The sequence below is a fragment of the Geotrypetes seraphini genome, chromosome 2, assembly GCF_902459505.1.
Source record: "Geotrypetes seraphini chromosome 2, aGeoSer1.1, whole genome shotgun sequence".
In the NCBI taxonomy this organism is placed as follows: domain Eukaryota; kingdom Metazoa; phylum Chordata; class Amphibia; order Gymnophiona; family Dermophiidae; genus Geotrypetes; species Geotrypetes seraphini.
In genome coordinates this window covers 42408766-42436726 of record NC_047085.1, presented here as the reverse complement: position 1 = coordinate 42436726, position 27961 = coordinate 42408766, and the positions used below count along the sequence as shown (strand labels likewise).

Here is a 27961-nt window from a genome sequence, read left to right as displayed (position 1 = left end):
GAAGAACAATGGATTGATTGAGATGAAATTCAGTGATGACCTTTGGTAAGAACTTTGGACGAGTGCGAAGCACAACTTTGTCATGGTGGAATGCTGTAAATGGTGGACCCGCCAGTAATGCTTGAAGTTTACTCACTCTGCGAGCAGAAGTCAAAGAAATGAGGAAAAGTACTTTAAGTGAGATATTTGAGATGAGCCAAAGATATTGGTTTGAAGGGAGACTTCAAACAATCTAGCAAGTACCACATTAAGGTCCCAAACCACTGGTTTGAGGGTTGATTTGACATTGAAAAGTCCTTTCATGAATCGGGAAACCACCAGGTGCATAGCGAGAGGTTTATCATCCACCGTTTAATGAAAAGCAGCAATTGCACTGAGATGGACTCTAATAGAAGTGGATTTGAGGCCCGAGTCAGACAAATGAAGGAGATAATCCAAAACTAAGGAAACAGATGTGTATTTCAGATCCTGGTGATGAAGTAAGCACCAAGCAAAAAAAAAAAACCAAGGTCTATTTCTGAGTATAACACTGTCGTGTGGCCGGTTTTCTGGAAGCATCTAAGAAGTCTGACAGGCTCAGAGAATTCCTTATCTAGCATTGCTTATCTCTTGACAATGAAGATATGGAAGAACAGACAAAATTATGGGATATCACCACACACACGCAAGACACTAGCTCCCCTTCAAAGACATCTTCATTACAATCAAAAAAGAAACCATGGTACTCCCCAAACTTAGTTCTTTTATGACACCAATTTCAATCCTCTGAACGGAAATGGCACAGACAACATTCCTCCTCTTCACTTCTACAATATAAAGAACCTAGCCACTCCAGTGCGCAGATGACCACAAAGAGAGCGAATAGAATGCTAGGTATAATCAAGAAGGGTATTACAACCAGAACGAAAGAAGTTATCCTGCCATTGTTTCTGGCGATGGTGCGTCCGCATCCGAGTACTGCATCCAATATTGGTCGCCGTACCTTAAGAAGGATATGGCAATACTTGAGAGGGTTCAGAGGAGAGCGACACGTTTGATAAAAGGTATGGAAAACCTTTCATATGCCGAGAGACTGGAGAAACTGGGACTCTTTTCCCTGAAGAGGAGACTTAGAGGGGATATAGACTTACAAGATCATGAAGGGCATAGAGAGAGTGGAGAGGGACAGATTCTTCAAACTTTCAGAAAATAAAACAAGAGGGCATTCAGAAAAGTTGAAAGGGGACAAATTCTACACGAATGCTAGGAAGTTTTCCTTCACCCAACGTGTAGTGGACACCTGGAATGCGCTTCCAGAGGGCGTAATAGGGCAGAGTACGGTACTGGGGTTCAAGAAAGGATTGGACAATTTCCTGTTAGAAAAGGGGAGAGAGGGGTATAGATAGAGGATTACTGCACAGGTTCTGGACCTGTTGGGCTGCTGCATGAGCGGACTGCTGGGCACGATGGATATCAGGTCTGACCCAGCGGAGGCATTGCTTATGTTCTTATGTTACAAACTTGCGATCCAAACAGCTAAGAAAAATTACTATTCAAAGCACATTACTAATGCCTGCAATTCTTCAGCTCTTTATGCTATTGTCCGTTCACTCTCACCCTTATTCAAAAAGACTATATCATCTTCAACTATATCATATCCTGCAGATTATTTCAATAAAAAGGTTACAACAGTTTGCTCTAAGTTAGGTACCACACTCCATACCTCCAGCTTCCCCAAGCTCAGAAAATCACCTCTCCTTCAGCTCCTTCTCTGAATTTCGACTCCCCACAATTGATATATATAAAATATTAGACCATGAATATCTCAAATAACCCCTTTGAGATGATTCCCCCTCACCCTAAAAATATTTTCCTACTTTTGGCCCGTTCATTCTGGAAATGACTAACAAAAGCCTCTCTTCCAGTACTGTCCCCAAAATTTGGAAATCTGCTCTAGTTTTTCAAAACTAAAGAGCATAAACTTACCAGATGATCAATGTTCTAGCTATCATCCAATAGCTAATCTCCCGTTCACTGCTAAACTCACAGAAACACATTTAGCCAACTTTCAGACTCTCAACAAAACCAATGCTCTTCATCCAAGCCAAATGGGTTTTTGCATCAATCATTCCACATAACTCTTTAATTGGCCTAACTACAAACATACTTTACTATTGCGATCATCGCAAATCAGTTCTATTAATATCCCTTGACTTAACAGCAACGTATGACACAATCGATCATGCCATTCTCCTCAATCACTTTCAAACCAGTAGAGTCTCTGACTCTGTACTTCACTGGTTCTCATCTTATCTCACTGATTGAAACTTTAAAGTGCATTTTAATAAATCAACTTCTGACCCAATTTTGCAAAAATTTGGAGTTCCATGGGGGTTCTATATTATCCCCTCTACTTTTCAATATTTTTAGCCCCTTTACTTACTCTGGCACAATCTATTTGTTTCACCGCTTACGCATATGCTGACTATATCCAACTTTGGCATCTTAACAACCCAACTCAAGCCAGTGAAATCCAGGAAATCAATGCCAAATTAGACAAAATTAGCACTTGGTTAAACTGCAATAAGCTTTCATGAAACATTGAAAAATCAAAAATGTATTCTTTCCGGCATCCGATAAAGAAAATTTAGTCTGAACCATATGCATAGACTCCCACCCTATACTGACTGAAACCAAAATCAAACTTTTGGGGGTCATACTCTACAAAAACCTTAACTACCATGACCAAATAAGTGCAGTAACCCAACGTTGTTTCTAAAAATTGAGATTAATATGTTGTATAACTTCTCTTCTTAACCCCTCCTCTGCTCAAATTCTGATCCATTCTCTCATTTCACATATCAACTATTGCAACTCTTTATACCACAGCATAACATTCACTCAGGCTATAACTCATCCAAAATACAACCATTAAACTTATATATAAGGCAAGGAAATACGATCATGTCACCCCTCTACTCTGCAAAGCCCATTGGCTCCCCATATCTCACTGGACAACTTACAAAATACTTCTACTAGCCTTTAAGATCAAACTTACTAACTCCAGCTTTTTTAGATAAATATCTTATTCCTTATGCCTCCTCTCGGTTACTATGATCTAACAGTCAGAACTTATTTACTATCCCATCCATTAGGGAACACTACACACAATACCATATTCTCTGTCAGAGTCCCTACCTTTTGGAATGCTCTTCCATTAGATATCACATTGGAAGAATCATTGGACAAATTTAAGACCAAATTAAAAACTCTTATTCAAGGACGCCTTTAACATGAAAATGGTCAATTCACCCAACCTACTCACTTTGCACACAAAAATGAATACCAACCGCTTTTAAGAAGCGTAATTCCCTTTCCCCTTTGTTTTTTCCCCTCCCCCTTTACCACCCTTTATTTCATCTCAATGTATTTCATGCTTGCCTAGCCCAAGATCTTCTTGTTTCTGTTGGAATAAACTTGGAACTTAGATTAGCTGAACTCGGCCCAAGAGATACCAAGCTGTCAGGTGTGAAGACTGAAGGCTGGGGTGCAGAAGAGATCCTTGACTGTGTGAGAAGAGATGGAAAAATTGGAAGAGGTATTGGCTCCTTGATACCGAGTTAAAGTAGAAGGGAGAACCATGGTTGTCTGGGCCACCAAGGAGCTATCAGAATCATGGTGGCAGACTCCTGCTTCAGCTTGACAAGAGGAATGGGTGGAAAAGCATAGAGAAACTTACGCGTCCAATCCAGGAGAAAAGCGTCCACTTTTAGGTGATGAGAATATGGCCTAGAGCAAAAAAGGGGTAGCTTGTGATTGTGGAGAGACGCAAACAAATCTATTTGAGGAGTCCCCCCATTGAGAGAAGATGGAATGGGGAGCTGTTGATTTCAGCGCCCATTCATGAGGTTGAAAAATGCAGCTGAGTTTGTCTGCTACAGCAGTGTTTCTCAACCTGGGGGGGTCGCCTGTTGGCTTGCCTGGAACTTCCTCTCCGACATCAGAATTGACAGGGGGGGAGGAAGGCTGGCGTGCCCGGCACTTCTGTAGTTGCTGCTGGCCTGTTATGGCATCAGGGAACAGGGAGAACGCAAAGACAACGCGAGTATCGTGGAACCCAGGATGGACTCCATGATCAACTCGCGTTGCCTTTGCGATCTACTGGTTGATCGTGTGTAGACCATCCGCTCCCCAAGCTTAGGTTGACAAATATATGGTCAGAACTTTCTGATGAGGAGGCATTTGAAATAGCAACCCTCTGGAAAGATTGGAAGAGTGCATCCACCACTATAGAGATTGTCGAAGAGACGAGGTGACTAATATTTTGGGAAAGTGGGTCGAGAGCCTGTGACCACTGAGGCCAGAGACCATTGAGGGATTCATAGTTGCAGCCTTGCAAAGGGAGGCCCGTGGACTGTGGAGGCCATGTGTCCTAGAAGAGCCATCATGCACCCTGCTGAGAGTCACTTAAGTTGGATAACTTGATGACAGAGTTGAATTAGGGTGTCCCGACGCTGAGGAAGAAACACCCAGAGTTGAATGGTATCGAGTAGGGCTCCAATAAACTGGAGTTTCTGAGATGGTTGAAGTTGAAATTTGGGGAAGTTCATCTCAAATCCCAAATTCTGAAGGAATAATATAGTCTGCTGTGTCACTAAGAGCGCACCCTAAGACGAAGGATCCTTGATGAGCCAGTCATTTAGATAGGGAAAGACTTGGTGAAAGCTACTACTACTAATTATTTTTATAGCGCTACCATACGCACGCAGAATGGGAGAGGATGCCAGGCCTAAGGGTAGAACTTTGTATTGAAAGTGGTGTGATGGGCCACTTGAAATCTGAGGAACTTCCTGAATGCTGGATGAATTGGAATGCGAGTATAAGCTTCCTTGAGATTGAAAGAGCATAGCCAATCGTTGTGATCCAGGAGGGGATATAAAGATGCTAGGGATAACATTCAAAACTTTTTCCTTGACAAGAAATTTGTTGAGCACCCCGAGATCCAATATTGGCTGAATACTTCCCGTCTTCTTTGGGACAAGAAAATAGCAGGAATAAAAACCCCTGTTCCGCTGGTCCATGGAACCTTCTCATTGGCATTGAGAAGTAGGGAATCTATCACCTGAGGAAGGGAAGACTGGAGAGGGTTTGAAGCAGACTCTCTTGGAGGATGATCTGGAGGAATGGCGAAAAAACGAAGAGAGTAACCCTTTCAAATGGTATTCAAAACCCAGAGGTGATAAGACTCCCAACGATGAAAATCAAGTTGAAGATGACCTCCGATTGGTAGAGGGAGTGACAGATGTAAAGGAATGGAAGCTATGCTCTCAAGTAACTTGTCAAAAAGACTGAGTGGGCTTAGAAGGAACAGATGCCTGAGTTTTCTGAGGGTGCTGTTGCTTTTGTTTCCTCTGCTGTGATCTGGAAGTAGCAGATTGTTTTGCTGAAAAACGCCTTTTGATAGAAAGAAGGTAGATTATTGGGCCTGGAAGTGGATGGCTTGATTAAGAATTAAGACTTCTCTTGGGCAGAAAGCTTTTGAGTGGCATCAATTGAGTCTCCAATAAGCTCATTCCCAAGACATGGAATGTTGGCCAGCCTGTCCTGGCAGGTTAACATCCATGTCATCAATTCTGAGCCATGCTTATCTCCTCATGGCTACAAACAGAAGCAGCCCTGGAAGACAATTTACAGGCATCATAAGCAGACTGAACCATGTGCTGTCTCAGTTGAGTAAGGGTGGAAACTATGTGCTGGATTTGAGTCTTTCAATGAGATGGAAGATATTTTTGAAAAACAGGTAGTTGCTTCATGCTTCATGTAACATGTGAAACAGAAGTTGCAATTAATGACTCGATTTGCTAATATGGAGTTTTGGTAAAGCCGTCTACCAGACTTGTCCATAGTACGACCTTCTCGACCTGGCGGGACTGAGGCATAAACCTTGGATGGAGCAGATTTTTTTCAAAGTGTATTCCACCACCAAAGATTGATGAGACAATTGAGGTTTATCAAATCCTGAACTGGGAATGATCTTATACAAAGTCCTAGGAGCAACAGGAACTGAGGAGATTCCCAGTTTCTATGTAGGGTTTATTTCAGGATTCCATGCAAGACAAGTTTGATAAACTCCTTAGGCGGATGTTTATAGTCCATAGTTTCCACAAATTCAGCACTATACTTGTAATCTGCCTCAAGTTTGATGGAGAGATCTTTCCTCAATTGTCTAATGAAATGAATAAAGGAAAGTGTCTCCATAGGAGTTGATTTTCCTGGAGGAAACCTACATGGAGATTGTGGCTCAGGAGAGTCATAGGCTTCAGTTGAAGGAGAGGCATCAATATTAGAGTCAATTTGAAGATCAGAGTCAATAACCAGTGACGGTGATCGATGTCACTGCAAGGGGTTGATCCGTTGGGGTAGGCAGTGTTTCTGCGTTTTTCTGGATATTTAGATTTGCAGGAGCGCTTGCTAGTGTGAGAACATTGAGAAGGAGAAGAACGATGTTTCGATGAACTAGAATGATATCTGGATCCAATGCCTGGAAGTATGACTATCTAATGACCTTTCATGATGATGCATCGATGAAGTAGTGGCAGTACTAGCATCTCTTGTGCGCTCAGGCTGGGCCGATACCAGTGGAGTTGGTGTCAGGGTAATAAGGCAAAATATTAACGTATGTGAACTGCCTAGAACTTTGCGGTAGGGCGGTATATAAATAAATAATTATTATTAAACTAGTCTTATAGCCCGTTACATTAACGGGTGCTAGAATATATGTGTGTGTATCTGTCTTTATTTCTTTCTCTCTCTCTCTCCTTAGCCGCTTTCTTTCTTTCTTTTTTCTTGGCTGTCCATCACCACCCCTTGCCTGCACCCCCTGTCCATTCTCCCTTCCTTTTACCTCCCCTGTGTCCACCACCACCCCTTCACTGCTCTCCTTATGCAGCAGCAGCCCTTCTCCCTTTGTTTTACCCCCCTGTCCAGCAGCACCTCTTTCCTTCTCCCCCTGTCCAACATTAGGCCTCCGTTCCTTTTTCTTCACCCCCCCCTGTCCATCAGGACCTCTTTCCTTCTGCCCCTGTCCAGCAGTAGGCGTCCCTTCCTTCCCCCCCTCCTCCTCCTTTTTATCCCTATGATACACTTACCTTGCTCTGCCCCTGATCAGAGGTCCCGACAGCCGCCCAGTTGCACCCATTGGAAAAGTTCCTTCTGCCGCATCCCGCACACCCTCCTGACGCAACTCCCGCTGTCTTTCTTTCTGTCTGTCTCTGTCCCCCTTTGTCTGTCTGTCTTTCTGTGTATCTCCCTGTCCTGTGTCTTTCTTCTTTTCTTTCTGTCTCCCTTCCTCCCTGTCCAAAGCAACATTCCCTCCCCCTCCATTTCCCACCCCCACCAGTTCCCTGTGCAGCAGCATTAGCGTTTCCTCTAACCCCCTTCCCCTTCCCGCGGGCCTGACTACACATGGCGATTCAAGCAGCGTGTGCAGCAGTCTTCACACGCTGCTTCGGGTCCTTCTACTGCCCTGATTTACTCTGGCACGTCCCTGATGACATCATCAGAGACGCAGCAGAGCAAATCAGGGCAGTAGAAGGCTGAGGAAAGTAAAGGGCCTCAGCGGGCAAAGCCTGTGAGGTAAGAAAAAAACAACAAGAACAACAAATTCAACTGTGTTATTATTTATAACACATAGAACAAATACATAGAAAAAATACATAAGTAAAATAAGCAGAAAAAATACGTGTGAGCGGGAAGGCAAAAAATTGAACAACGTTCAAAAGACATGACTTCTTAACTCTGCAGAAAACTAAGAACTGAGGAGTCGTGCGCCTACATCGGGCAGGAAGGCACTCACACATGTGTGGTGCGATCAAACTTTCTAAAGTTCTTAAAGTGTACATACACTTTAGCAGCTGTCTGTACCGAGGCTCCGTGGATGACATCACCCATATATGCTTGGTTGTCCTGGGATAATGAAAGGGATTTTCAACTAACCAGTCTTCTCTACTATGTACTCTAGGATTTCTAGAGGTGCAATGAAAATCTGTTTAATGCAGATAGAGACAAAGGTCAAAGTACCCACACTGTTCAGTCACAGTAAAATCAGATATTCAGGTAGATTAGACTTAGGTCAGGGTGGAACTAGCTCCATACAAGTCATGTTCAAATCATATGTGGGTAGCTTACCCCTATAGATTTCTGTGCATTGTTGAGATAGTACAATTTATAAAGACAACATCCCATTCTGGACCTTCAACTGTGCTTGCTATCCACCCCCAAGGATAACACAAAAGTTTTGAAAAATCGCCACAATGGTTGTATTAAAATAACAAATGTCCCAAATCTCAGTGCATGAATGAGATGATGGTGTAGAAAAAGCAATGATGGGCTCTACTTTATCCAGGGTAACACCCAGTTATTGTTGCTAACATTTAAAAGAAAAATGATTAAAATTTAAACTCTCTCAAAGAACCAACAATTGTCAAGAGCACATGACTGAAGCCGAGGTATCTTCAAAAGAATACTGGTATAAGTTAGAAAACCCCAACAGAGCATATGGTAAAAGCTGAAGCAGCCTAGGTGTTTTTAAAAGACAAGCAGACAGAACTAAATGATTCCAAAGTTACCCTTAGCACTGCTAGGCAGGTTATGAATGCAAACAGGATATTCTATAGGATAGGAATATGCATTTATTAGCACATATTTAAAGAAAATTTTTAAAAAATCAGTTTTTAAAAAAATTTTAAAAACTGGATTTTCTTTAATAAAATGCCATGTAAAAGACAGTTTTCTATTTAAAATGCATTATAGTCCAAGTTACTCATGAAATAAGAATTAGTTTTTAATTACGTAGCATGCGGCTGTATATTCGTGCAATGTTTAAATTTTTGGTAAATGAATTCAATTAATCCATTCATGTCACAGGCATGATTTAACCGAAGTCTTTCTGACTAGTGATTTAAATCAGATCCATCTTGGTTAAAGGTAACTATCATGAACCAGATGAAATCCAGAAGGGATGGAAGGAAGATGACTTCCAAAGAGAACAAATTTCTGAGCATTGCCTGACCAAATTGACTGCGCTTCTAGGAGTGTTGATTTAAGCAGTATCAAGAATTGAAAGTGTGGACTGAGGACCTAGTGGCTGCTCTTCAAATGTCAATAGGTATAGAGTGAAGATGGGCAATTGAAGTTGCCATAGCTTGCACTTTATGAGCAGCGACATAGCCTTCTAGTGTCGGTTCAGCTCAATCATAACTAAAGCAGATATAGTCTGCTAGCCAAGCGGATATTATTTTCTTGGTAACAGAACTCCCAGTCTGTTAAGGTCAAATGAGACAAAAAAAGACAAAGTTGGAGTTCTACGAGACTTCATGCAATTTAAATAGAAAGCAAGGGCTTGTTTTACAGTCCCAAGGTGTGGAGAGCTGCTTCACCAGGATATGGTCTTAGGATGCAACGGATTGGTTGAGGTGAAATTCTGAGACAACTTTTGGAAAGTACTTAAGGTGGTTCTTCAAACTCATCCACTCATGGTAGAAACTGGTATATGGTAGATCCGAAACCAGTGCTTCAAGCTCACTGACTCAGCATGCAGACGTTAAGAGCTATTAGGAAATCTACTTTTTATAAATTCTTTATTCATTTTTAATCTTTCAACAAGTGTACAATATAAGTAATACATAGATTTACTAACAACACTTGATAAATCTACTTTTTAGATAAAGATATTTAAGAGTCAAAGTCAAGATGGGCTCAAAAGGAAATTTCATTAGAATGGAGAGAACCACATTGAGATCCCAGACAATGGTAGGTGATTTTAGGGAAGGTTTGATGTGGTAAAGATATTTTATGATTCTAGAAACCAAGGGAATGAAATGCACTGATTGCGCTGAGGTGAACTTGGACAGAAGATGTTTTAAGTCCGGATTTAGAGAGGTGAAGGCAAAGAGACAGATGAGTGGCTGTAGAGAGCCGAGATCACATCAGATGATGAAATGAGTCCATTAAAACTTATAGCAATGTCTGGTAGAAGGTTTTCTGGAAGCTTCACTGATGTCCGACACTGGTACAGAAAGTGAAAAAGCATTTATTCCTTGGGAGAGAGATAACATTGTTGTAGGTGCCAATGAATGAAGATTGGGATGAAGGAAAGAACCTTCATTCTAGGTTAGTAGGGTCATAAATACTTGTAGAGTGATAGGTTCTTGGGTGGAGAGGCCAGTGGGGTGCAATTAGAATCATGGAGTATTGCTCCTGGTAATGTTTGAGAAGAATTTTCCCTACAAGGAACAGAGGGGGAAATGCATATAGGAAGTGATGTTTCCAGTCTAGGAAAAAAGCATCTGCCTCCAGGTGGGCAGGAATGTAAAGTCTGGAGCAATAAAGTGGTTTTGTGTGTGTATTGGGAGGGGGGGGGGGTCTCCTCAACAGCAAAGATCTGACGCAAGACTGAAGTGTTGAGTGACCACACACGAGGTTGAAGAAGCCTGCTCAACTTGTCTGCAATACATTCTTTTCCCTGAACTTTTTCTGAAGTTAACCATCTTGTGATCCTTCATCAGGATATCAACAAAGCTGTTTTATATATTCTTGATGGTCTGAATTGAAATGTGCCATACAAGGAATTCGTGGACTTCCAAGCTCTCAATCAATACTTGGTGAAGGATAAATTCTGTATGGTGTCTCTGGGAGATAGCATGGTCACTTCAGGAATATAAGCTCTCTAGATTAGAGAATGACACGGGGACAAATTTTTCACCATCCTCACAGGAACTCAATTTCTCTGTCCCATCTCCACGAGTGTTGTCGCAGTCCCTGCCCCATTCTTTTAAGCTCTGCCTTAAGCACACAAGCCTTGAACACTTATGATTTTACAGTGTTTGAGGCTTGTGGAGATGAGGATAGAACTTGTAGGAATGGGGCAGGGACAGAAAAAGAACTCTGGAACAGGAAAATGAGTTCCATGGGGATGGGTGAAAAAAAAAATTTTGTCCCTGTGTCATTCTCTACTTTAGATCAACTTGCTGGAGGGATACTCTCCTGGATCTGTGGCTGGGACTACATCCCGTTCCTTAACATAGGAGGCCGAATCTTCCATCAGGAAGACCTTGCTTTGAGACTAAGGGGACCAAGACTGAATTTTCATCCCCTGAATCCCTATCTGACTGATAATCAGAGTAAAGGCGATCCGCTTTCATAGACGAAGCGCTCTGATGATTCTTAGAAGCGTGCACCGAGGGTCTCCCCTCAGCAGTCTCTTTTCCAAGCTGAAGAGCTCTAACCTTTTTAGACATACAGAATTCATACGAGAGGAGTTCCATTCCTTTTATCGTCTTGGTCACTCTTTTTTGAAGCTTTTCTAGTGCTGTTGTATCTTTCTTAAGATAAGGAGACCAGAACTGAATGCAATACTCCAGGTGAGGTTGCACCTAGGAGCGATACAGGGGCATTATAACATTCTTAGTATTGGGAAGAATAAACCAAATTATAGCTACCAGATGCTAAGGTCCACCTTGGGGGTCAGTGACCAAGAAAAAGATCTGGGTATCATAGAAAATAAGCTGAAACCTTCTGCCCAATGTGCAGCAGCTGCCAAAATCCCCCCCCCACCCAAAAAAACAAACAAACAAGATGCTAGGAATTGTTAGTAAAGGGATGGGGCCTCTGTACTACTACTACTAATCACTTAAATAGAGATGAAAGGCATTCGCAGCACTGTACATTTTGACATTTAATAGACAGTCCCTGCTAACTTGGACAGACAAGACATATAAGGTTAAAAGATGCGGAACCCAAGGTGAAAGGAGTTAGATGTTTAAGACAGTCTCAAAGAGGTGGGCTTTTAACTGGGCCTTGAACACTGCCACAGACGGAGCAGCCGCAGGGATTCGAGCAGCTTGTCCAAGCATACGGTGCAGCAAGGTAGAAAGGACAATCTGGAGTTGGTGGAGGAAGAGAAGGGCAGAGAGGAGGGACTTATCAGCTGAGTGGACCTCGTGGGGGTGGGGGGGGCGACACATAGGGGGAGATAAGTGAAGAGAGATAGTGAGGGGCAGCCGGGTGAATGCACTTATAGGTCAGTAAGAGTTTGAATTGTATTCAGAAGCAGAAAGGAAGCCAGTGAAGTGACTTTAGAAAGGGGTAACGTGAGTATGGTAGCTCTCACGGAATATGAGTCGTGCAGCTGAATTCTGTTATCACACCTTGGTGCGACCTCACCCTGAGTATTATGTTCAATTCTGGTCGTCTTTATCTCAAAAAAAGATATAGCAGAACTACAAAAGGTTCATAGAAGAGCGATCATGATAAAGGGGATGAACTCTCATATAAGGAAAGACTGAAGAGGTTAGGGTTCTTCAGCTTGGAAAAGAGATGGCTTTGGGGAGATATGATTGAAATCTACAAAACCCTGCATGGAACAGGTACAAGTGGATCAATTTTTACTTCAACAATTATAAAGACTAGGGGACACTCGAAGTTACAGGGAGATTGGTTTTAAAACCAATAGGAGGAAATATTTTTTCTGTTTTAAATTCATTTTTGTATGTTACAACAAGTGCATCAATTAACTTCATATGAACTTAAAGATACACACTTGATTAACTCTCATATAAGCATAAAGTTAAACATTTCATTACAAATTAATATTTTATAAAATTTTAAATATTATGTAAGAAATCTAAAATTTATATCATTCTTATTGAATATAATAATCCCTCACCCCTCCCTCCCTATTTAATAATACATAAAATCCTCCTTACTGTGAAAACTATTCAAATACTCATGTATTATAAACAACAAGTAAAACCCACCCCTTTTCCCCCCTAATCAAATATCCTATCATGGGAAAAGTTAATCATTCATTACAAAAATCTGTTAATGGTCCCCAGACTTTCTGAAATTTACTAATATAACCTTTTTGCGTTGCTATTGTGAGTTCCATTTTGTATATATGACATACAGAATTCCACCAGAAATTGTAGTTTAACCTGTCATACATTTTCCAATTGTATGTTATTTGTTGTATTGCTACTCCAGTTAAAATAAATAAAAGTTTGTTGTTATTTGACGAGATTTGACTCCTTGCTCTCATAGTTGTTCCAAATAAAATAATCATATGTCAAGGCTACCGGATTTTCTAACATCCTATTAATTTGAGGCCAAATTGATTTCCAGAATGATAAAATAAATGGACAATAGAATAAAAGATGATATTTTTTCACTCAGACAATAGTTAAGCTCTGGAACACATTGCTAGAGGATGAGGTAAGAGCGGTTAAAATAGCTGGTTTTAAAAAAGGTTTTGACAAGTTCCTGAAGGAGACAGACATGGGGGGAAGCCACTGCTTGCCCTGGATTGGTAACATGGAGTTGCTACTATTTTGGGTTTTTACCAGGTACTTGTGACCTGGATTGGCCACCATGAGGATGGGATACTGGGCTAGATGAACCATCGGTCTGAACCAGTAAGGCTATTCTTATGTTCTTAAAATTTGCTAAAGAGATTAACAAAGTTGTTTAAAGTTCATAGGCTGCAGCTTGGACCACATAGGGTCAGAACAATGGGAACTAAGGAGAAATTAGGTTCTTACCTGCTAATTTACTTTCTTTTAGCTTCTCCAGACCAGTAGAGGTTAACTTTACGAATGGGTATATATCTAATCATGACCAGCAGGTGGAGACTGAAAACAAAACTTTGGGACAGTATATACTATCCTCCCTTCTCTATTTCCCTCAGTCTGCCGAATAGCCAAGCAGAACCAAGAACTGGAAAACAGGAAGAAAACAATACTCCGAACAGGAGTAACAAATAACATACCCAAATGCTGTTGGAAAATGCAGAGGAGAAATACCCGAAGGAAAATGTCCCCACAGCTCGCCAGCTAAGCCAGCCGAGCCACAGCCGCTGTTCTTTAATTCTCCCCGGCCCTAGAAAAATACTAGAACCCGCAGCAAAAAACAAAAACTGCCCGCGAAAACAGCCCCAACAACAACAACAACAACAGACAGGGTGGGGACCTCTACTGGTCTGGAGAAGCTAAAAGAAAGTAAATTAGCAGGTAAGAACCTAATTTCTCCTTCTTTAGCACTCTCCAGACCAGTAGAGGTTAACTTTACGAATGGGACGTACCAAAGCAGTCCCTCTCACGGGCGGGACCCCCGAAGGGCCGATACCAGAACACGCTCACCGAACACCGCGTCCCGACGCGCCTGAACATCTACTCGATAATGTCTAACAAAAGAATACAAGGAGGACCAAACCGCAGCCTTACAAATATCCACCGGAGGCACGAGCGACGACTCAGCCCAAGAAGCCGCCTGACCCCGAGTGGAATGAGCCTTGAGAAACTCCGGAACAGGCTGCTGTTTCAGAAGATAAGCGGAAGCAATCGTCTCCTTGATCCAGCGCGCAATAGTAGCCTTAGAAGCGCCAGCTCCCCGACGAGGACCAGCCAGGAGGACAAAGAGATGATCGGACTTCCGGAATTCCTGGGTCCGCTGCACATCAGAGCGAAGGACCCGACCGACATCCAACTTGCGCAGCTGCCGTTGCTCAGAAGAGCCCTCCCGACCACCCAAGACCGGGAGAACCACCGATTGATTGACATGAAAAGGAGAAACAACCTTCGGCAGAAAGGAAGGAACAGGCCGCAAGATGACCCGCTCCCTAGACAACTCCAAGAAGGGAGCCCTACAAGAGAAAGCCTGCAGCTCAGAAATACGCCTAGCAGAAGTAATGGCCACCAAAAAGACCGCCTTCAAAGTAAGGTCCTTCAAAGAACAGTCGTCCAAGGGCTCGAAAGGCGGGCGCACCAAAACAGAGAGAACCAGAGTAAGATCCCAAGAGGGAACCGAGGGCCGTAGGGGAGGCCTAAGCAACTTGGCCGCCCGCAGAAACCGAATCGCATCAGGAAGAGCCGATAAACGCTGACCTGACACCAACCCTCGAAAGGTCGACAGGGCCGCAAGATGAACCCGGAGAGAAGACCATGCCAGGCCTCTATCCAGGCCATCCTTCAAGAACTCTAGAATGTTAGGCAGAGAAGCGCGAAAAGAGGTCACTCCCCGCGCCCGACACCATTCCTCAAAGAGACGCCAAACCCGCACATAAGCCCGAGAGGTAGAAAGCCTCCGGGACCCCAACAGTGTAGCGATCACCTTGTCTGAATATCCCTTCTTGCTAAGGCGACCCCTTTCAAGAGCCACGCCGTAAGACAGAAGAGAGACGGGTCGAACAAGGGAATGGGACCCTGCATCAGAAGGTCGTCCGAGAGAGGCAGAGGAAGAGGAACCGCCACCAGGTGCCTCACCAGATCCGCATACCACGGACGTCGAGGCCAATCCGGAGCCACCAGCACCACCAAACCCGGATGGTGAACAATGCGAAGAAGCACTCTGCCCACCAGCGGCCAAGGAGGGAACACATACAACAGCCCCTCCGTTGGCCACGGCTGGACCAGAGCATCCAGACCCTCGGCCAGCCCTTCCCTGCGACGACTGAAGAAGCGGGGCACTTTGGCGTTGCCACTCGTGGCCATCAGGTCCATCAGGGGCTGCCCCCAATCTTGCACTATCAACCGAAACGCTCCGGCGCCGAGAAACCACTCTCCTGGATCCAGGAAGTGACGACTGAGGAAGTCTGCCTGAACATTTTCTACTCCGGCTATATGAGAAGCCGAGAGGTCCAGAAGATGGGACTCCGCCCAAACCATGAGCCGAGCCGCCTCCTGCGCCACAGGAGTGCTCTTGGTGCCCCCCTGACGATTGACATAAGCCACCGCCGTGGCATTGTCCGACAGGACTCTGACCGACTTGCCCAGCAAAAGGGAGTGGAAAGCTAACAGCGCCAGCCTGACCGCTCTGGTCTCCAACCCGTTGATCGACCAGGAGGCCTCCTCCGCGGACCAGGTGCCCCGAGCTGAGTGGCCCATAAACTGAGCCCCCCAACCGAGGAGACTCGCATCCGTAAGGAGCACCGTCCACTGCGGGAGATCCAGACCCACCCCCTGAACCAGGTGAGGGGTCCGGAGCCACCAGCGCAGACTGCAGCGCGCCAAGCCTCGCAGGGGAACCGGAACATCCAAATCTTGCCTCCGGGGAGACCACCTCCGGAGCAGAGCATACTGAAGAGGACGCATGTGGGCCCGCGCCCACCTCACCACGTCCAGGGACGCCGCCATTGACCCCAGGACTTGGAGGAAATCTCGCGCCCGAGGACCCCGGGACGCCAAAAGCAGGCGAATCTGAGATTGCAATTTGCTCACCCGGGCCTCTGGAAGGAAGACCTTCCCCAAGGAGATGTCGAACATAACCCCAAGGCACTCCAGACGCTGAGCCGGGACCAACCGACTCTTGGAAAGGTTGACCACCCAGCCCAGCGACCGGAGAAACTCCACCACCCGAGCCGTAACCCGGGAGCTCTCCTGCAACGACTTTGCCCGAATCAACCAGTCGTCCAGGTAGGGGTGAACCAGGATGCCCACCGACCGCAAGGCTGCCGCGACGACCACCATTACCGTGGTGAACGTCCGAGGAGCCGTGGCCAGACCAAAGGGAAGCGCACAGAACTGAAAGTGCCGCCCCAAGATCGCAAAGCGAAGGAAGTGCTGATGAGAGGCCCGAATTGGAACCTGCAAGTAGGCCTCCGTCAGATCGAGAGACGTAAGAAACTCCCCCGGCTGAACCGCCAGAATGACCGACCGCAGCGTTTCCATGCGGAAAGACGGAATCTTGAGAGCTCTGTTGACCCCTTTCAAATCCAGGATGGGCCGAAAGGTCCCCTCCTTTATGGCCACCACAAAGTAAATGGAGTACCTGCCGGTGCCCCACTCCGTAGGGGACACCGGCACCACTGCCTCGAGATCTAGCAAACGCTGAAGGGTCTGACGAAAAGCCTGCGTCTTCCATGGAGTCTGACATGGAGAAGCGAGGAAAAGGTCCGGCAGAGAGCGGGTAAACTCCAGAGCGTAACCGTCCCGCACCACCTCAAGGACCCACTGATCGGACGCGATCTCGGCCCATTTGGGGAAAAATTTGCGCAGCCGGGCCCCCACCGGAACCAAAGGGGGCGCCGGCAAGGAGTCATTGCGCAGGACGGGAAGCGGGGGAACCGGCGGAGGGATTCCCTGCCCCCCGACGGGCCCCCCGAAAGGGCTGCATGCGCTGGAAGAACCGACCCCGGGAAAAACCCTGAGCCGGGAAAGAAGCAGCCCCACGCCCCGGGCGATACTTGCGAAATTCCCGCAAACGCCCCCGGGCAGCCCCACACCTAGACGCAGGGCGGGCACGGTCCTCAGGCAGACGGGGCACCTTCGAGTCCGTCAGAGTCTGAATCAACTCATCTAATTCCTCTCCAAACAAAAAGACCCCCTAAAGGGAACTTTAGTAAACTTAGCTTTGGACGCAGAATCCGCCGCCCAAGCGCGCAGCCACAAAATACGCCGCGCGGCCATGCCATAGACTTAGCCGAAATCCGCACCAAGTCATAAAGAGCATCTGAGAGGAACGAGGCAGCCATCGCAATCTTCGCTACCTCCTGATCCACTAGAGACCAGTCATCAGACTCCCGATCCAGGACACGCTCAGCCCACCGAAACACGGCGCGAGCGACTAGCTCCCCACAAACAGCCGCCTGTACCCCAAAGGCAGAGACATCAAAATCATACTTAAGAAGAGTCTCTAACGCACGCGCCTCCGAGACCCTAAGAGCAGAACCGTCCATAACAGGCACGGTATGCCGCTTAGGAAGTGCCGAGACCACCGCGTTCCCCATTGGCGAAATTAAGGTAGCCCTACCTCCCTCCGGGACGGGATACCCAAGAGCCAAGGCGCACACCAAACGAAACTGCGCCCATAGGCCACTGCGCCAACACAAAATCCCGCAAATCCTGACGCACAGGAAAAGAGCGGGAACCAGGACAGACCCCCTGAAGCAGAGGGGCCCCCATACGCGGGGTCTCCGGCGGCGCCACTGCAAAAATGCAGCACCAAGGAGACCTGCTACACAGGTCTAAAAGCTCATCCCTCTGAATAAAAAAGCGCACCACGGACGCATCTGCTCTGGAAGACGGGAAACCCGCCGCCCCGCTGCCAACAGGCGTCCCCTCTAGAGGATCCTGGAAGCCCGCCAAAGCAGCCAGGTCCTCAACCAGGCCAACACGCTCCTCCGCCCACCAATTCGCAATCCAAGCCCCCCCGCGGGCGCTTGGATGAGGGAGGAGGAAGAGGGGACGCCAAACGAAAAGAGGGAGGCAAAGCCATAGGGGGCGTGGAGGGAAACCCCCCCCGAAACCCCCCAGGCGCACGTGGGACCCCCAAAAGTCCGCACAAAGAAAGAAAATAAATTGGGGGCAAAAAACCCCTGGGGGTCCCCAGGGACTCCCTGCCCCAGCAGGGGTCCATGCTGAAACCTGCCCCTGTGTTCGCCATACAGGGGGAAGGTCACCTGAGGTTGCAGACAAAATGGAGGGGCCAGACAAAGAAAATGGCGAAGTTCCCGCCAAAAATGCTCCCTCCATGGCCTGTAGCGGCTGAGAAGACTGAACAGTCTCAGCCGCTAAGACAGGCAAGTCGGCATCAGCTGTCAAAAAAATCAGCTGAGAGGGAATCCTTCGGGGAATCCCTCCGTGGGCGGTTGTGGAAGACCGGGCTTCCCCACTGCTCCAAGCCGACTCGCGAGGCACCATCGGCGGGGAGCTCTGGGCGCCTGCAGCCGCTGCCGACGGAGCTCCACCACCTCACCGACCCAAACCGCCGAGTTCAGGCCGGCCGCGAGTGCCTCGCGGCTGGACTAAAATTGTGGCCTACTCCCCCGGAGAAGGGCACAATTGCTCCAGACGCGACCTAGCTATAAAAAAGTGCTGGTTACATGAAAAAATACAGTAAAATACAGTTTTCTTAAAGGGAAACAACCCTTCAGACCAGCACTACCTCAGGATTTTTTTATTTTTTTTTTACAGAACAGACTCCACAGGCTCTCGAAGCAATATGCCTTGCTTGACTTAGGGGGCAAGGCTTACTGCTGAGGCTCCTCTAAAAAAATGTGGGGAGGTGGAGGAAGTGGGGGGAGGGACCCCGCTCGTGACCCGCCGGGTTTGACACCCCCGAGGTCGGACGGACCCCCAAACAGGGCCCGGCCAAGCTCCGTCCGGCCAAAAACAGGGACTAGAAACCCCTAAACAAATTCCAACAGCCCTACCAAGAGAGATGGGTACAGATCACTCAACACCTGCTGGAGACTGAAAGAAGACTGAGGGAAATAGAGAAGGGAGGATAGTATATACTGTCCCAAAGTTTTGTTTTCAGTCTCCACCTGCTGGTCATGATTAGATATATACCCATTCGTAAAGTTAACCTCTACTGGTCTGGAGAGTGCTAAAGAAAGGAACATTATTTCTAACTGCACTTCACACTAAGTTGTGCAAAAGGCTGTATTGTAATATTAAACTAGTCCAGGTTAAAGCATCTATTTAAAGATGCACATGAAAGCAAGTGGACTAATAACCAGTTCCCTGCCTCATCCTTTAGAAGGGTGTTATTGCTATGTTCCTGTTCCACAGATTTAGGCTAGGACGACCAATGGTTGCCAATAAGTACTAATTTTAATGTTGCAACATTGCAGAAAGATAATGCTCTCTTACTATTACTACTCCTCATCCTCCTCATCATTTCTATAGCACTGCTAGACATTGTTCTATGCACATTCTATGTAAGTAGTTTCTATGTGCCTAATGGGCTCAAAATGTGTTTTTTTTTGTGCCTGGGGAAGTGGAGCTAAGTGACATGCCCAGGGTCACAAGTTTCTATAGTGGGAACTGAGCCCAGTTCCCCAGGATCTCAGTCCAATGCATTAATCATTAGGCTACTCCGCAGAGTGGAATGGACTGGGTGATGCTGAGGAAAGAAGTAAAAGCAAACCACCACAGTGATTTCTAGTCACCCTCATTATTGAAGTAAATGTTACTCAAAATCTAAAATAAATGCAATCTTGTCATTCAGCAACTCATTATTACATGTGCAGTGCAGAAACACACCTGTTAATTCGTTTACAGTAAGGACTCCTTGGCGCAGCAGACGTAAACCGATATTTTCGTCTCACAGGAGAGGCTGGACCACTGTAGAATATTTTTTGCTTCCTTTGTTGCTTTGGTTCTAGCCAACAGATTTTTAAAAATGTGTGAAATCTTACATTAAATGCATCATTCTATATCACCACCACTTAACATTGACAAAATTAAGGCTTCTTATATTCCACTATTCCCCAGATAAAATTGGTTTAATGCAGATAAGTCTAAGAAGCTAGAACTAATTTCTAGGAAGCTACAAAATATTGGAGTACTTCAACAGAACTTTCAAGTGTTAAATGAATTCATTTTGCTAAAAGAAATTTTTGAACACAAGGGGTAATTTCTTGCAAAACAAACTGAATTGTAATCTTAGCTCATTTGGTAGAATTAAGGCCAATCAGTAAGGGCCCAAGATTGAAATTTTTTTTTTTTTTTAATTCCCTACATTGATGGAAAACAAAGAAAGTTATATTTGGTTTTGTAGCAATTTATACCTTAAAGGAAGCAATATAATTCAATAGACAATTTGGACCTTTTCTACAACAGAACATGAAATATCCAATAAGTCAATTATGCATAGAGTACATTTTTAACTACTGTATTAGTGCTTCTTTCATAAAAGGTGAGATGCCAATCTATGAAAAGAGGTTTGATACCTGTATTGGAAAGAAAATGCTGTTTGTGATGTTCCAAATTAACTACTGCTCCAAATTTCTAACTTGCCTCTTTTAGGCAAGTTAATTGAGGAAACAATTGCATAGCTAATTGGATTTTTTTTTTTTTTTTTTAAGATACAATGGCTAAGGATCATTAGTCGACTAAACTAGGTGTTACCTAAAGAAGATGCTGTGTTAAAGCTAACATCTCCTCTGCACCAGATTAGTCATAACTGGGATTGATATTCAGCATGATCTAAACAGGCAGAAGAGGCTCCTTCCTGCTTAAACCACATTGAATGGGCCATCGCCCAGATTTGTAAATGCTCAGTGATGCTGGAAATATGATGTAACCCCATGGATATAAATAACCAAAACGACTCTGCCCGCCCACTATTGTTGCCTCAAGCCAGCCTCCACCACCACTCTGCCACCTCCCCACCCCCCCAATAGGTCTTGCAAAGACCCTGGTGGTCTAATGGTGTCTTCGGAAAAGGAGGAAAAAACCCCCCGAAAAGGTTCTCTATAGTACTGCAGACGGATTAAACAGCGAAGATGGAGTCACGCTCTATAGGCATTCACAATAGTAGTGGCTTTACTGATGCAAAACTCAGTATAAAGAAGCGACAACACAAATCGTGTTTCAGCCCCAATAGGCCTGCTTCAGCAGTCTAGAAACAGAAACATGATGGCAGATAAAGACCAAATGGCCCATCCACAACATCCGCTATCTCCTCCTCTCTCCCTATGAGATCCCACATGCCTGTTCCATGCTATCTTGAATTCAAATACAGTCTTCATCTCCACCTCCTCCACTGGGAAACTATGCGACGTATCTACCACCCTTTCTGTAAAGAAGTATTTTTTTACATTACACCAGAGCCTATCACCTCTTAACTTTATCCTATGCCCTCTCCTTATGGAGTTCTCCTTTTTTTGAAAAAAAAGACACCTTCTGTACATTAATGTCACGGAAATATTTAAATGTCTATCATATCTTCTCTCCCATCTTTCCTCCATAAAGCACAGTTACTTACCGTAACAGGTGTTATCCAGGGACAGCAGGCAGATATTCTTAACACATGGGTGACGTCACCGACGGAGCCCTCGGTACGGACCTTTTAACTAGAAGTTTCTAGTTGGCCGCACCGCGCGTGCGCGAGTGCCTTCCCGCCCGACGGAGGAGTGCGTGGTCCCCAGTTAGGATAAGCCAGCTAAGAAGCCAACCCGGGGAGGTGGGTGGGACTTAAGAATATCTGCCTGCTGTCCCTGGATAACACCTGTTACGGTAAGTAACTGTGCTTTATCCCAGGACAAGCAGGCAGCATATTCTTAACACATGGGTGACCTCCAAGCTAACAAAGAGGGAGGAGGGATGGTTGGCCATTAGGAAAATAAATTTTGTAACACAGATTGGCCGAAGTGTCCATCCCGTCTGGAGAACGCATCCAGACAGTAGTGAGTAGTGAACGTGTGAACTGAGGACCAAGTGGCCGCCTTGCAGATTTCCTCGATGGGCGTGGAACGGAGGAAAGCCACAGAAGCAGCCATAGCTCGGACTCTGTGGGCCGTGACAGATCCTTCCAGTGAGAGACCGGCCCGAGCATAACAGAAGGCAATACAGGCAGCAAGCCAATTTGAAAGTGTCCGTTTGGAGACAGGACGGCCCAAACGGTTGGGATCGAAAGACAAAAAGAGCTGAGGGGATGTTCGGTGAGCTCTGGTACGATCAAGGTAGTAAGCAAGGGCACGCTTACAATCCAGCGTGTGCAACGCCTGTTCTCCAGGATGCGAGTGAGGCTTAGGGAAGAAGACGGGAAGCACAATGGACTGGTTGAGGTGAAAAGCTGAGACCACCTTGGGAAGGAATTTAGGGTGGGTACGCAGAACAACCTTGTCATGGTGAAAAACAGTGAACGGTGGGTCGGCAACCAGTGCATGCAGTTCGCTAACCCTCCTGGCAGAGGTGATGGCAATTAGGAAAAGCACCTTCCAGGTAAGAAGCCTGAATGAAGCTGTGGCAAGAGGCTCAAACGGAGGTTTCATGAGAGCAGAGAGAACCACATTCAGGTCCCAGACGACGGGAGGAGGCTTGAGAGGCGGTTTGATGTTGAAGAGCCCTCTCATAAATCTTGAAACCAGAGGATGAGCCGTGAGGGGTTTTCCGAGAATAGGCTCGTGAAACGCAGTGATGGCACTGAGGTGGACTCTGATGGAGGTGGTTTTGAGGCCAGCGTTGGACAGCGAGAGCAAATATTCCAAGACAGTTTCCACCGCCAAAGAGGTGGGTTCTTGATGATGCCGGAGACACCACGAGGAGAATCTGGTCCACTTCTGATGGTAACATTGGAGAGTGGCCGGTTTCCTGGAGGCGTCCAAAATGAGGCGGACCGGTTGAGATAGATTCTCCGGAGAGGTCAGCCCGAGAGAAACCAAGCTGTCAGGTGGAGGGAAGACAGGTTGGGATGTAGTAGAGACTGATTCTGCTGTGTAAGTAGAGTAGGAAACACAGGAAGAGGAATGGGCTCCCTGGAGCTGAGTTGAAGCAGAAGGGAGAACCAGTGTTGACGAGGCCACCGAGGGGCGATGAGGATCATGGTGGCATTGTCCTTGCGGAGTTTGGACAAGGTCCGCAACATCAAAGGAAGTGGAGGGAAGGCATAGAGGAACCGATCCCTCCAGTTGAGCAGGAATGCATCCGGGGCCAGACGGTGAGGAGAGAAGAGTCTGGAACAGAATTGGGGCAGCTGATGGTTGTGAGGTGCTGCAAAGAGGTCCACCTGCGGAGTGCCCCATCGAGCAAAGATGGAGAGTAGAGTCGGAGGGTCCAACGTCCACTCGTGAGGTTGAAGGATGCGGCTGAGATTGTCGGCCAAAGAGTTCTGTTCGCCCTGGATATAGACCGCCCTGAGAAAGAGATTGCGGTCCGTGGCCCAGGTCCAGATGCGCAGAGCCTCCAGACAAAGGGGGCGAGATCCGGTGCCGCCTTGCTTGTTTATGTAGTACATGGCGACTTGATTGTCTGTGCATAGGAGGAGGACTTGAGGACAGAGAAGATGTTGGAAAGCCTTGAGGGCGTAGAACATGGCTCTGAGTTCCAGGAAATTGATGTGATGACGACGCTCCTGTGGGGTCCAAAGTCCCTGGGTGCGTAGATCTCCCAGGTGAGCTCCCCACGCGTAGGGGGACGCATCTGTGGTGATGATCATAGAGTGGGGGGGCAGATGGAAAAGAAGACCCCTGGAAAGATTTGAGGAGTTCAACCACCATTGGAGAGATTGCTGAAGAGATGATGTCACAGAGATGGGATGAGAAAGAAGATCCGTAGTCTGTGACCACTGGTTGGCGAGCGTCCACTGAGGTGTACGAAGGTGGAGACGAGCCAGAGGAAGGACATGCACTGTCGAGGCCATGTGACCCAGGAGGACCATCATCTGTCGAGCAGGAATGGAGGGATGCATGAGTACCTGACGGCAGAGATGGAGCAGGGTCTGCTTGCGATCGGAGGGGAGAAAAGCCCTCATTAGCGTGGTGTCCAGAACTGCTCCAATGAATTGAAGTCGCTGGGTGGGAAGCAGATGCGACTTGGGGTAGTTGATCTCGAACCCCAGGAGGTGGAGGAGAGAGATGGTGTGATGAGTAGCCTGTAGCACAAGTGGAGACGTAGGTGCTTTCACCAACCAATCGTCCAAATAGGGGAACACCTGGAGGTTGTGAGACCTGAGGAAGGCCGCTACCACTATAAGGCACTTGGTGAAGACCCTGGGTGAGGAGGCGAGGCCGAACGGTAGCACCTTGTACTGATAGTGGTGGTGCAGTACCTGGAACCGCAGGTAGCGGCGAGAATGTTGATGGATGGAGATGTGAGTGTAGGCCTCTTTGAGGTCCAGGGAACATAGCCAGTCGTGTTGAGAAAGAAGAGGGTAGAGCGTGGCAAGGGAGAGCATTCTGAACTTCTCCTTGACCAGACACTTGTTGAGGTCCCTGAGATCGAGAATGGGACGGAGGTCTCCCGTCTTTTTGGGTACCAGGAAGTAGCGGGAGTAGAATCCCTGCCCCCTTTGATCTGGAGGTACTTCTTCGATGGCATTGAGAAGGAGGAGGGATTGAACCTCCCTCAGGAGGAGGGGGGTTTGAGATGAGTTTGAAGCAGACTCTACGGGAAGGTTGTCCGGAGGCAGAGTCTGGAAGTTGAGAGAGTAGCCGTGGCGGATGATGTTGAGGACCCACTGGTCCGACGTGATGACTTCCCAACGGCTTGAGAAAATGGTGAGACGACCCCCGATAGGCTGTGGAAGAGGCAGCGAGGGTGGATGACTGGCTATGCCCTGGAGAGAAGAGTCAAAAGGGCTGAGATTGTTTAGCAGGCTGAGGAGGCTTGGAGGGTTGAGTGGCCTGAGACCGAGCCTGGGCATGGTGCTGCTGTTGACGGGGTCGCCGAGATTGTTGGGGAGGCGGATTGAGTGGCCTGGCTGAGAACCTCCGCTGGTAAGATGATTGAGGCCGATAGGGTCGAGCAGGCGGAGCCTTCTTTTTCGGCTTGATCAGGGTGTCCCACCTGGTCTCATGGGCAGAGAGTTTCTGGGTGGTGGAATCCAGTGACTCTCCAAAAAGCTCATCCCCGAGACAGGGGGCGTTGGCCAGGCGGTCCTGGTGGTTGATGTCCAGGTCGGAGACTCTGAGCCAGGCCAAGCGACGCATGGCTACAGCCATGGCAGAGGCCCGAGAGGTGAGCTCGAAGGAGTCGTATATCGAGCGGACCATATACTTGCGCATTTGGAGAAGGCCAGATATGTGCTGCTGGAATAGCGGGACCTTGCGCTCAGGTAGGTACTTCTGGAGGGCAGACAGCTGTTGGACCAAGTGTTTGAGATAAAAGGAAAAATGGAAGGAATAGTTGTTTGCCCTGTTGGCAAGCATGGCATTTTGGTAAAGTCTCTTGCCAAACTTGTCCATGGTCTTACCTTCTCTGCCAGGAGGGGTAGAGGCATAGACACTGGAGCCCTGAGTCTTTTTTAAGGTGGATTCCACCAGAAGGGACTCATGGGGCAATTGAGATTTGTCGAATCCTGGAATAGGGATGACACGGTAAAGGTTGTCCAGTTTACGGGGAGCTCCCGGTACCGTGAGGGGATTTTCCAAGTTTTTGTAGAATGTCTCCCGTAAGATGTCATGTACGGGAAGCTTGAGGAACTCTTTAGGAGGTTGCTCAAAGTCTAAGGCTTCTAAAAAGGCTTGGGACTTTTTGGAGTCAGATTCAAGGGGAAGTGACAGAGCAGCAGACATTTCCCTCAGAAATTTAGAAAAAGAGGATTGCTCAGGTTTAGAGGTGGCATCAGGTGCCGATGGTTCCTCATCAGATGAGGAGGGATCCTCCTCGGTACCGAGAGGAGTCTCCTCCCATAAATCAGGATCCCTGACCTCTGGTGCATGTCGGGACACCAGGGTGGAGGGTGCGGTGTGGCGAGTCTTGGACAAAGATTTACCAGAGCGCACCGAAACGGTACCAGGGGAGGACGATCGGCGTCGTTCTCGGTCCCGAGAAGAGTGCCGTACCGCCTGGTGCCGAGTAGGATCCACTGTGGGTTGAGAATGAACCACAGGATCATCAGGAAGTTGTTGGGCCGAAAGGATCGGCATCGAGGTGTTTACCGGTACCGAAGGAGTGGACACCGGGGCCTCGGTGCGGGGCTCGGGCCGGTCTGGTACCGGAAGGAGCGGTGCCAGGATAGAGGGTAGCAGTTGTTCAAGTTGTTTCTTCAACTGCTCCTGAAGCTGAGTTTGTAGAATGGCCGAGATACGGTCATCTAGGGGTGGCATCGGAACCGCTTTCTTTTTCTTCGGTTCCTTGGATGCCGCTCCACGCCCCGGCGATGAGGAGGCCGATGACGAGGCACTCACCGTTATCGGGGCGGAGCGTTTACGGGACCGGTGCGATGCCGGTATGGACGGTGTCGTCACCGTAGCTGGAGGGCGCTCGAGGGAAGAGGAAGGCTTCTTAGCCGGCTTACCTGGCGCTAGTGGCGCCGATGCGGGATCGGTCGGTGTCGAGCTTGACGGTGCCGATTTCTGCGGTACCGCCGTTGAAGGTGATGAATCCATCGCCGACTCGGAGCCGAAGAGAAGGGTTTGCTGGATTCTTCGGTTTTTAAGAGTACGTTTTTGTAAAGTGGCACAGCGGGTGCAGGAATCTGCCCGATGCTCCGGACCCAGGCACTGCAAACACCAATTGTGTGGGTCAGAAACGGAGATCGGGCGTGCACACCGCTGGCACTTTTTAAAACCGACCTGCGGGGGCATGAAGGGGAAGATAGCCTCCGCAAAATCGAAGTCCGAGGCCTGTAAAATGGCAACAGGCCCCGCCGGGGCAAAAACGAAAGAAACAAGAAAAATCAAAGTTTTTTTTTTTTTTTTTTTTTTTTGCAATTCGAAGAAAAAGGAAACCCGAAGGTAGAGGAAGAAAAATTTAGAACAAAAGCGCGAGCGGGAAGGCAAAAAGTGATTTCAACGGCCGTTGAAAAAATACACGCGTCTTCTTCGCTCCGCGGAAACGAAGAAACTGGGGACCACGCACTCCTCCGTCGGGCGGGAAGGCACTCGCGCACGCGCGGTGCGGCCAACTAGAAACTTCTAGTTAAAAGGTCCGTACCGAGGGCTCCGTCGGTGACGTCACCCATGTGTTAAGAATATGCTGCCTGCTTGTCCTGGGATAATATACATATTAAGGTCTCCAAGTCTGTCCCCATATGATTTATGACAGTCTACAAACCAATTTTATCTTTTTAAAGATGCAGTCTCCAAAACTGCACATAATATTCCAAATGGGACCTCACCAGAGACTTATACAACAGCATTATCACCTTCCTTTTCTTACTGGCCATTCCTCTCCTTATGCACCCAAGCATGTTAAATAAAGCTGGCCCAAGGACAGTTCCCTGCAGGACTCAACTAATCTTTATCCTCTGAGCAAACTGCATTTACCACTATCCTTTGTCTCATTCCACTTAACCAGAACTATAGACTGGTTTAGATGAAAATCCGAAATTACTTTAGGAAGAAATTTTGGATGTGTGCAGAAAACCACCCTATTGTGGTAGAATGTTGTATATGGTGGTTCTGACAAGAGCCTGCAGTTCACCAATTCTGTGTGCTGAAATGATGCAGATTAAAACTTTCCAAGTGAGTTTGAAAGATGAAGATTGAAGTGGCTCAAAGCACGGCTTCATCAGTATTGAAAGTATAATATTGAGATCCCAA

General features: G+C 47.0%; 1 protein-coding gene across 4 annotated transcripts in view; it reads right to left on the bottom strand.

Annotated features, from left to right (window-relative positions):
* ATAD2 (ATPase family AAA domain containing 2) overlaps nt 1-27961 on the bottom strand; it is a 332232-nt gene that overhangs the window by 199572 nt on the left and 104699 nt on the right. For all 4 annotated transcript variants that reach the window (XM_033933747.1, XM_033933750.1, XM_033933746.1 and 1 more), the window contains exon 8: nt 20016-20133. In XM_033933747.1, the coding sequence (XP_033789638.1) occupies nt 20016-20133 (118 nt within the window). The remainder of the gene's footprint in view (nt 1-20015; nt 20134-27961) is intronic.